Raw genomic sequence first — 11,860 nt, 5'->3', positions numbered from 1 at the left:
AGTCTTCCCTTTGTTATCTGATTGTTGTTAATAACTCAAGTCAACGTTAAAATTAGCAAATAAAAAAATATATATTCCGACATATCATGCGCATGGATGGTCATAAAATGCCTTTTTTTCCCCTTGCTTTACTTAAAGGTACCTCATTTTTCCCCCTCGTTGTTATCTGCTAGTTCATGTTGTAAATACGAAATATAGAACGGGTTCACTGCATATGTGGTCTGTCCACTGTGCCTGTCCGTAGTCTTGAAAAACCAGTGGGGTTATCAGCTATTGTGCACTTTAATTTAATTCATGCACTTTTTGATCTCTTTAATTAACTGCTTAACATATGATGATTACAAGATTAATGATATTTGCTCCTATCAAGCGAAAAGCCTTCTAGACTCTAATATATTTCCGCGATTGACTTTAAGTGGAAATCAGATCATATGGTACTTTTTTAGCTGAAAACATTCAAGGGTTTTTTCCCACTTCATTGTTATATTTTTACTACTTTTTCTTGCGGTCCTGCAGGCCAAGCTCGCTGAAATCACTTGATGTACAGCAGAACAAAATGGCTGATGGTGAGGGCCCCATCAATGTTCATGATCACGGTACTGCTCTTGATAAGAAACACTTTAGAGTCCAATGCAATTATTGTGGTAAAGTGGTCAGCAATTTCTTCCGTTTGAAGGGTCACTTAGGAGGTTTACGATGTGATGTTACCCCTTGTGAAAATGCTCCTCAAAACGTGAAGGAACTGTTTAAAAAAAGTTTACTTGAAAGGAAAACAGAGAGTTTTTGCAAGGAAGTTGGGGATCCCCATCACCCAAATCTTCCTCGGAAGAGGAATTGTTGTCATAACTGGAACAGTGACCAGCATAATAGGCATGAGACCACTCAAAATGGTGGTTCTTGTTTTGCGAGGCATGTTGACATGGACTCTGCCCCGGAAGACAATCTGACAGACAGTGCTCCTTTTTCCAATGCTGGTATGGGTTTCCAACGAGCCATAAGTTGTGAAACAATAAAAGATGCATTATCAATGCAAGCCCAAAAAAGCATTGCTAGATTCTTCTATGAAACGGGTGTAGATTTCAGTGCTGCTAATTCTGCTAGCTTTAAAAGAATGATAAATGCGACAATAGGTCATGGTCAGACACAGTATGACGTCCCTAGTTGTCAGGAACTAAAAGGCTGGATACTTCAAGATGAGGTGAAGGAGATGCGAGAGTATGTGAAGAAGATTACGCATTCATGGGCAAGCACAGGGTGTAGCGTACTGTTAGATGCATGGGTTGACGAAAAGGGCAGGCATCTGGTTAATTTTTTGGTGGATTGCCCTCAAGGTGCGGTTTATCTTCGATCATGTGAAGTTACATCTTTCATTGGTGATGTTGATACCTTACAGTCGGTGTTTGATGGAGTTATTAAGGAGATTGGAGTTGACAATGTAGTTCAAGTGGTGGCATGTTCCACAAAGGGTTGGGTCGGAGATGTGGGCAAACAATTCATGGATAGGTGCAAGAGATTTGTCTGGACCGTGAGCGCATCTCATTGCATTGAGCTTATGCTAGAGAAGATTGGGGTGATTGAGTCTATCAGAGGGATAATAACTAAAGCCAAGACAATTACAAAGTTTATTTATGGCCATGAAACTCTTTTGAATCTTTTGAAGAAATATACTCTTGGCCATGACATAATCAAGCCCTCCAAAACAAGACCAGAAATGCCCTTTCTGACTCTAGAGAACATTGTATCCGAAAAGCAGCATTTAAAGGATATGTTTGCTTCATCAGATTGGAAGACATCGTTTTGGGCTTCTAGAATAGAGGGAAAGAGGGTAGCAGATTTGGTGGGAGACCAAACTTTCTGGAATGGAACTGAGATTGCCTTGAAGGCAACAATTCCACTGGTACGTGTTTTAAGCTTTATCAATCAGGCTGATAAACCACAAGTCGGGTACATATATGAAACAATGGATCAAGTAAAAGGGACAATTAAAGAGGAATTTAAAAAGAAGAAAACCCAGTACTTGCCTTTTTGGCAAGTGATTGACGAGATTTGGGACACCCATCTCCATAGCCCTATCCATGCTGCAGGGTATTATTTAAACCCATGTCTCTTTTATTCAAGTGATTTCTTTGGTGATGCCGAGGTTGCCTTTGGCCTTTTGAGCTCAATCGTCCGCTTGGTACGTGATCAAAGAAGTCAAGATTTGATCTCCCGACATCTTGAGGAGTACAGACATGCTAGAGGTGGTTTTGAAGGGGGGAATGCCCTTGACCAAAGAACCAACATCCCTCCAGGTAAGAGGCTCCACGCCTTAAATAGTTGGGTTAGTTTTAAGCCCTGTCAAATATCCAAAATCTTATTTTTATGGAAACTCAACTGCAGCTCTTTGGTGGTCTCATTATGGAAGACAATATCCTGAACTGCAGAGATTTGCCATTCGAATTTTGAGCCAGAACTGTGATGGTGCTTCAAGATACGTACTCAAAAGGAGTTTGGCTGAGAAGCTGCTCACAACTGGAAGGAATCCAATTGAGCAACAACGATTGAATGATCTGACATTTGTGCATTACAATTTGCAACTGCAGATTCAGTCAGGCACGAGGCGTGAAATTGTTGCTGAAGAGATTGACCCAATGGATGATTGGATCGTTGATGAAGCACTGTAGACCACATCCCAAAACGGTCAATTTACATGGATGAAATTAGACTTTGCTGAAGGGACTATTATTGGGGAAGGAGTCAAAGACCTTCCAATATTCAGGCAAAGAAATATCACTGGTAACCGAACACAAGATATATAGTTGGAGAAGGATAGCATAGCAACAGAGGTTGCCCAGTATTAGAGCCATGACTTTCGATGCATGTTTTAGAATCAATGTTGGCATAAATTACATGACAGCTTTGTCTCCTCCGTGTGTATATTTGAGTGGTAGTTTCTTTCATGTGCATTCACATGTACTTACCTTTTTAAACTTACAGCCATACAAGTTTACAAGAGATATTTGGACCCTTACAGCTCTGTTCAGGTAATTTGCTTGAAAGAAAAGAAAAGTACAGGCGCAGCCTCTTCATTTTTAATTGTTCTGGGAACAATAAAGTAATCTGATCTACATACTCAAGTCCCCACATCCTGTTAGAGAGAGACACTCCTACATCTCTCTAGAAAACACAACAGATAAACCAAGCCGAGGGAGGTGGGAGCCTCGGCTCCTCCCTCCCTCCCTCCTCTTTTTCTTTCTTTCTGGTTTTTTCCAAGCTCTCCTCTTTGGTTTGTTTGTTTGTTTTTTGTACTTGTGTGGGTCAATAAGGCGATGATGGCTGTGGTTATGGAAGCTTGAAAGCCCATCACCATGGATGGATCCGAGGCTTCCCCCCCCCATAAAACATGCTTCTGGGCGTGGGTCCATGCACGATGACGGTGGAGGGTCTTGGTTGGCTGTCTCACCAAACAGAAACGCGCTGCGGGGCGTGGAGGTCTTGCACGATGGGGGTGGAGGGGCTGGGTTTTGCTGGCTGACTCCGAGTCTGTCACTAATATATAACACGTGTATGGGCGTGGCGATCCGGCGCGATGGTGGTGGAGGGCCTCGGAGTGAGTTGGCCATGGGTGGTGGCGCTCTCAGATGCATGTTTTGGAAGGCTCAAACTGGACGGAATGCATGGGTGGATGGCTCTGTATTGGCCATGAAATGCTCTGTCTTTGGCCAAGGAAAACAGAGGAATGCATGCTGATGTGCATGGGTAATGCTCTGTTTCTGTTTCTGGGATGGGCTGGATAACATGAAGACAGCCGGCGATCGGGGTTGAGGTGATGCATGATTCATGAACCGTCGTGAGCCCTGGAAGCAGCACCTTAAGACAGCGTTTTTACGGTTTTGGAGCCCACAGGGCAGACCTTTCCGACGGGCTTGGGGCGTGGTGATCGGTATCAGCGTGAGTTGAGGGGGAGAGCAACCCCTGCGGCTGAGCGTTGGGCTTTGGGAGAGTGCCGAACGGAGAGGGAGCAGAAGTGAGTGGGCAGGTGCTGAACGCAGAAGAACGTGGGTGTTGTGTCAGGCAATCACTGTCAACACGGGAGTGGGCAGACGGCGTGGGTTAGGCACTCACAGCCTGTTGTGTCAGGCACTCATAACCTGTTGGTTGGTGGGCCATGCCGCCATAGTGTTTACTTTTGTTTTCATTAGGGTTTTACGAGTGTTGTTATTTTTACTATGTCAGTTAGGTTTAAATTAAATAAATTGTAGTAGTAGTCCCTCTCCTCTTAGGAGGATGAGGGTTGTAGGTTCCTCTCCTTTTTTGGAGGATGAGGGTTGTGAGTCCCTTTCTTCTATTGGAAGAGAAGGGTTGTGAGTCCCTATCCTCTCTTGGAGGATGAGGGTTGGAATGAGTTTTTCTCGCAGACAAGTCGAGATGGACACTTCTGTTTTACAGAGTCTCACATCTCAGTATGGTCTTGTCTTTAGAGAGCTTTGAAGTTTAGACACTGTCCGGCGCAATGAAAGTTGTGTACGGGGAAACTTATAACCGATGTGTAGTTGGCTTGTAGTCGGGGCTTGTTACCCGTACTTATTAGTCACAGTTGTAACTTCCTTCATGAATGTATTGAAGTTTATTATCAAAAAAAAAAAAAAAAAGTCCCCACATCCTCATTCCCTTCTTCCCTTTTATCTCTTGCAGTACAGTGCATACGATAACTTTTTGGGCCAGGAAGTCTGGTGCAATGATGGCCCAATAATTAAAGCAATAATCTGCTTGGATGGAGGGGAAAAAAAGAGAGAAAAATAATGATCCGTCCAGTTCATTCCAAGCCCATTAAATTAGTTTATGGTCCAGGCAGTACCCAAACTTTGTGGTGGAGCTTTTCAATTTCACAGCGTGCATGCCCATGCCTTAATTAAATACTCACTGGACTTAATACACACACACACACTAGCTTATATGGGGGGAATCTTCTTTTCAAAGAATGGAATCTTGCATGATGGTTTTCCAGGTTTTACGTATGTCATTAAGATGTTAGGAAAGTCTGCTTCTTTCTTTGAACTACCTAGGATTAACCATCTGCCATAGCACTTGATGCATTGGTAAATTTAATATAATGTATACCAGCTCAGTATAAAATTATATAATTCTTGCTTGTCTCCGTTTGATGTGTTACTTTTTTTGGAATTTGGGATTTCTTTTGCTTCGGATTTTTCAAGAACATAAGGTAAAAAATTGTGAAGCCTGCAAAACTTGGAATGGTATGATCTTGTTATTCCAGTTTGGGGACAAGTTAAGAATTATAAGTATATAGATGGATACCAATTTAGGGTGTTTTTTGGCTAGAAATAATTGTTATTAAAATTGAATTATAGACACATGTCTGAGGTATCAATAAAATCTCAACAAAACGTTTACATTCCTTCAATCAGTTTTCTTTCAATCCATTGATTTGCTAAAGCCTTTTAGGGTTATTCTTGGTGGCTAATGTTCAAGAATCTTTTTAAGCCACTTAGTGTATGGTAATTGAGGTGCATTTATCTATGGCTCAAAATGTCCAAGGAGGTGTAACGTGATTTTTTAATTCAGGCAAAATCTGATTTTTTAATTCTTTCAAGTCAGATGCTTAGATATGAAAGTGAAGGATTTGTAGTTGGGCAGTTGGGCTATGCCTCATTTTCTTATGATAAAATTCTTGATTACTTATTAAAATATATATATATATATTTATATATATTCGTTTTTGGATTCTTAGTGAATCTATTCCAGTTTTATAAATAGCATGCAGGAAAAGAAACATTCCAATGTTCCTAGGGGAATGCGAAGGGTAGTATCGTGTATGAACTTTCAACGTGCCATGTGTGGAAGGACTGTAATTTTAAGGACACGTGATCATATACATGCATACATACATGATGTGATATCTGAATTCGATTTTTTGTGCTTTTCCTGAAGACAATTTTGGGCATTTGCTTCCAAACATGATTATATAAAAGATTGCTAGTATATTATTATTTTTTTCTGTATTTCAACTTGATTTGAATTTACATAACAACCAATTTTTTTTTTAAACTGTACGTAATCATTTCTTTTGTTGTTTGGGTGGTTCTATAGCCTCAGACGTTCGGTCGTGAGCGAGAGGGAGATGTTTGTTATTAGGAATGTAAAAAAAAAATCGATAAACTCATAAATCGGATCGGATCGATTTATATATATTTTAATTTTTTATATTATATATAATTTTTATATATAACATATAATTATATATAAAATAGTTTTATATTATATGATAAATTATAAATTAATATAATATTAAATTTTAAAATCTTATATCACAATTGTTTATTATATTAATAGTTATACTAATATTATTAATTATATACTACATAATAATAGTTATACTAATACTATATCACTATATTATAATATACTATAATAATCACTATATTCTATAATATAATTATAATATATATTATAATGTATTGTAATATATTATTACTATAGTATTATATGTTACAATATATTATATTATATATTATAGTACATAATATATACTATATTGAGATCTAACTAATTTATTAAAAGAAATTGATAAACAATTTCATAATTTTATAAAGGCACTTGAGAAATTTCAAACCGGATGGATGCGGCTCAGTTTTAGTCTTTTTGAAGTATATATGTGACACTTGTCTATTGGCTGGTGTGAAGTTTTTTTTAGCACCTATCCGGCCTGAAGGGCCTCTCATTTTATAACCAAGCCTCGTTGAAAATCAATCAAAAGATCACAACAATAAACATGAAACTAAGGCCTTGTTTGCTTCCGGGGATAAAACACAAAACGTTAAAAACTTTTTAAAGTTTTCGTACGGTAAGATAATATCTAAAAATAAACACTCAATTTATATCTCAAGTTTTCATCTCTCCAAATCTCACTTTATCTCAATTCTATTCCCTCTAATAATATTTTTTAAATATACTGTATAATGACATGAAATCACACTATAAAAAAAAAAAAGTAAAGTGTATCGAACAGTCAAAAGCATTTCCTCTTCCCGTACTCATTACAGTGGCCATACACCACAACAATGAAGCTTACCTTGGATCGTTTTCCTCCATTGAAGCACGAATTCAAGGGACGGCAAGGACTTGAGGCAAGCGAGTCACGACTCCACACTTCGTATTCCTTCTCCATTCTCGATCTATCGCCATCCCCAAAGAAATCCAAAAACCCCCCAATCCTATATATAGCCGAATCACAGTGAACCCTCCAAACCCATGTGAATCTCAGCCAGCCCCCCACGGTGGTTCTTCGTTTGCTTGGGTATATCCATCGGAAGCCACTGTTATTGAAGCCGATTGATTTTCCTACTCTGCTGCACAATGCCGTGCGAATCTCTGCATGGTTGCTCAGAATATTCGTCCTATATTGTGACCAAATCGTGTGCCAAATCTTAACAGTGTATGCAAAGGCTATGTTGTGCAGTTGAAAGACGGAAAGAAGTAACCGGCGTTGGAAACATAATTAATAAGAGCATGTCGTTGTAATAGTGGAGAAGCATACTTGTGTGTTGAGCCTTGTTGTCTCTTATAGAGGAAAATGGTCTATAAAATTACCACTCATAACCTGAAAGCAGCCATACCTATGAAGATCTGCAAGCCTCGCTCGTGTTGTTCCAAACCTATCATTAGAGGCTGAACCCTCTATAAGTCGAGCACAGAGGATCCTAAGACACGCTCATACTAGGTAATTTTGGTTTGCCCCATTTTTTAATTTTCCAATTTATGCATGTATTTATGTAATCTGTGTAACTTTTGGATGCAAGATTTGTTGATAATTTGATATTTTATACCCATTGTTTTATTCATAAAAGCCATTTGGTCTTGATAATTGGTTAAATGGGTTTGTTATATTTTTTTTTTAGTTATAACTGGTTAAATGTGCTTAGTTATAATGATTGAACAAGCTAGCAAGTTGATTTGGTTGGCATTGTACAAGTGCCAAGAAGAATAGTAATAGGCAACTTGCCAATATAAACACCCTTTCAATTGTGGTCAATACAGCTACTTTGGGCGATGAATAATTTTTTATTTTTTATTTTTTGTATTAAGAGAGGGAAAAGGAATTGACAGTAACAAGTGTCATGCATGTTACAGTTTTTTAGCTTGTTAACACATTTAGTCAGATTCATTTATATATGTTTTTGTATTTAAATGTCAATTAGAAACAATTTATGAGACCATTGGTGTTCTTATACATGCCTCACTTCTTTTATATATTTATTTTAAAAGGTTTTTATTGTTCTTCTCTATGCATCTATTTTTCTTAGTTATAATGATTGGTTAAATGGGTTTGTTGAATTTTTTTTAGTTATAATTGGTTAAATGTGTTTAGTTATAATGACTGAACAAGCTAGCAAGTTGATTTGGTTGGCATTGTATAAGTGCTAAGAAGAATAATAATAGGCAACTTGCCAGTATAAACACCCTTTCAACTGTGGTCAATACAGCTACTTTGGGTGATAAAGAATTTTTTATTTTTTATTTTTTGTATAAAGAGAGGAAAAAGGGATTGACAATAACAAGTGTCATGCATGTTACAGTTTTTTAGTTTGTTAACACAATCAATCAGATTCATTTATATATGTTTTTGTATTTAAATGTCAATTAGAAACAATTGATAAGACCATTGGTGTTCTTATACATGCCCCACTTCTTTTATATATTTATTTTAAAAAGTTTTTATTGTTCTTCTCTAGGCATCTGTTTTTCTTAGTTATAATGATTGGTTAAATGGGTTTGTTGATTTTTTTTTTTAGTTATAATTGGTTAAATGTGTTTAGTTATAATGATTGAACAAGTTAGCAAGTTGATTTGGTTGGTATTGTACAAGTGCCAAGAAGAATAGGAATAGGCAACTTGCCAGTATAAACACTCTTTCAGCTATGGTCAATACAGCTACTTTGGATGATGAAGATTTTTTTTTTTTTTTTTTTTTTTTTTTTGCATAAAGAGAGGGAAAAGGGATTGACAGTAACAAGTGTCATGCGTGTTACATTTTTTTAGCTTGTTAACACATTCAATCAGATTAATTTATATACGTTTTTGTATTTAAATGTCAATTAGAAACAATTGATGAGACCATTGGTGTTCTTATACATGCCCCACTTCTTTTATATATTTATTTTAAAAGGTTTTTATTGTTCTTCTCTAGGCATCTGTTTTTCTTATGTCTAGCTAACCCAATTACCATCACACCAATACATATGCTTAGTTATCTGTTCCATTAATTGGGTGGAATAAACACGAAACATACAATTCCTCCTTTGAAATATAATTTCTTTATTTTTGGGGGAAGTCTCATCTCACCTAGTTAGTTAGAGGCTTATGGTATGTACCCGAAATTATGAATTCATAGACCCAAACCGAATCATTAACTACCGTTCCACCTCTTCCATAAGTAACGTCAATCAGTTTTGGGAATCCAACAAATCTTATTTGGGATGTTCTACGTGGCAACATTTTGATGCATATAGGATTGAGATTCCCATATGATGCTGCTTAATTCTGAACCCATGTCCACTTTGACTACTATAGCTCATAGGTGGCCTTTGTGCATATAGTAGCCAAATGGATGTCCCAATATATAGATAGATAGCAAAATATTATCATCATGCTGTAAAATTAACGACCCACATTCTTAAATTTTCATATGACGTTTAGATGCAAATGATTATTGTTATAATTTTGTTTCTATGTTTATCTCAGACTTCCAATCCTTTTTACCTTGCCGCTCACCATCTCATACTTCCAAGCTGTCTACTATTAATAATTTGTTTAATAATTTTTAACAACCTTATTTATTTGTTAGCATTACTACCTACACTCGTCTCGACTATCTCACCCTCGCCAAGTATGGCCCACATCTCCAAAAAGTAATTTTTATTTAATTTTTTGTTTCAAAATTTTCAACGTATGTTTTCTTACCTCGTTTCCAAACCCGTCATATTATTAGCATTTTTTCATGGACTCCAATTCGAAACTTTCACACGTTAATCGTGAAATATGGGGGGACGACATGGAGGACAAATTCATTAACATGATGTACGTTGACGCCCTTAGCGGTTCACTGAGGGCTGGAAAGATCACAGCTAGAGACCACGCAAACTATGCTACACGCCTTATATCTCTGGGCTTCAAGACGTATGATGCGACCCAAGTTAAGGGAAGAATACATAAGCTGAAGATGATGCAGTGTCTTTTCACCGACCTGATGCACCAAACTGGTATGGAATGGGACCCCAATACCAAAACGGTTTTAGGGAGCGACTAACATTGGCAAATGCCATTAGGGTAAGGAAGCTCTAACTATGAGTTTTATAATATTTGTCAATAATCCCATTAATAATGTTATAAAGTTAGATAATTATTATCGCCTTAACAACTCTCTAATATATAGATATTGACTTTTTGACCAGGCCAACCCAAAAGTGAAGAAGTTTCGTACCTCTGGTTGCCCACATATGCAGAGATGTGTACAATTTTTGATGCTAGAATTGCCATGGGCACATTCCACCCTGCGTCCACCGAACCACGGCCAGATTCGGACAATGAGGCGTGTCTTGATGCAGAGTTGCGGCGTCGGGGCCTATCACTTGGCACCCAATCCAGTGGGGATTTTGTTTATGATGGCTCGACGCAGTTTTCCATGGACATGGGGCAGCCATTGAGTCCCTCCTCCCGACGACGTCAAAATGAAAGACCAATCGACAAAACTAATAAGGAAATATTGAAAATGTGTGCAGCGATAATGCGTTCCTATGATACACACCGAAAGTCTTATGAGGGCATAAGGGAAGCATTAGGGGAAAAGCGAAGCAGAAGGGACGAAAGTGGGTTGAACAGTGATTCAGGTTGCAACCCTTTTCATCAGTGCATTGCCATTTTAGAGGCATTTGAGCCCCCACTGCCAAACGATGTTTTCTACCGTGTGTTCGATAAGTTATTGAATCCCATGGTTTGAGAAGGATTTCTGGAGATGGATGATGTCTATCAGCGAGCGTGGACTATGCAATATTGATCTTGTATTGGTTGTGCATTAAGCTATAAATAGATCATAGAATTAGTCATTGTGAGCTTATGCATTTTCATTTACGTTGTTATGTATTGAGAGACAACTTATTAGATTATGTTGTTACCAATTGTTGGTTTGAACCTATTTGGACCTAATGCACTTATGTGATGTTGTTTGATATGTTGGTTTGATTACTTATGGGGTCTTGTGGTATTAGGTTTTGTTATTTTAATATAGATTGTGGACTTACCTAAGCTTTCTTTTTTACATGTAATTGTTAATGTTAGATATTAGCAATTACATGTATCTTGCCAAAATTGAAAAATTAATACCAAGCTATTACTTTTGTTGTGTCTTGTATTACAAAATTGTAATCTGACTTTTCTAATTATTTGCCTACAAGTAGTTGTAGATCTTGAATATAATCCAGAGGGTATCAATTCCTGTGATGTTCTATCAAAGGTAGTTCATCAACAAATAATGTAAGAATCTTACATCCAGTATTTTTTATACTGCTGTGTGAATTTTTTGCATTTATATGGTCTTCAACAACAAAAATTGTTTTATTTATCATGTTAGATGAATATTTAAATTTTTGTTTTGGTTGAAATGCAGAGTATAATATTGTGGTTGAAATGGGATGGCTAAATGGTATCAAGCTGTTCAAGATTAATGACTCTCTATTTTATTTCCTAAGAAGTGATCATTAGCCACTCTTCTTGTATTTAGTATTCTTGATTTACTAATACAGTTCATTGTCTAGAAGTAGAGAATGAATGATAACAATGAGCGGACTAAAGGGAGTGATAGTGA

At 37.3% G+C, this 11,860-nt stretch overlaps 1 protein-coding gene across 1 annotated transcript; it reads left to right on the top strand.

The window, feature by feature from the left end:
* Window positions 1-556: 556 nt before the first annotated feature.
* Window positions 557-2,663, top strand: LOC122300655. The gene is made up of 2 exons (XM_043111469.1): window positions 557-2,291; window positions 2,380-2,663. The coding sequence occupies exons 1-2, from the start codon at window positions 557-559 to the stop codon at window positions 2,661-2,663; spliced, it is 2,019 nt and encodes a 672-aa protein (XP_042967403.1).
* The last annotated feature ends 9,197 nt before the right edge of the window (window positions 2,664-11,860 follow it).

The sequence above is a fragment of the Carya illinoinensis genome, chromosome 1 (assembly GCF_018687715.1).
Source record: "Carya illinoinensis cultivar Pawnee chromosome 1, C.illinoinensisPawnee_v1, whole genome shotgun sequence".
NCBI classification, from domain to species: domain Eukaryota; kingdom Viridiplantae; phylum Streptophyta; class Magnoliopsida; order Fagales; family Juglandaceae; genus Carya; species Carya illinoinensis.
Note: the sequence above shows the minus strand (reverse complement) of the source record. Positions and strands in the feature narration are given on the sequence as shown.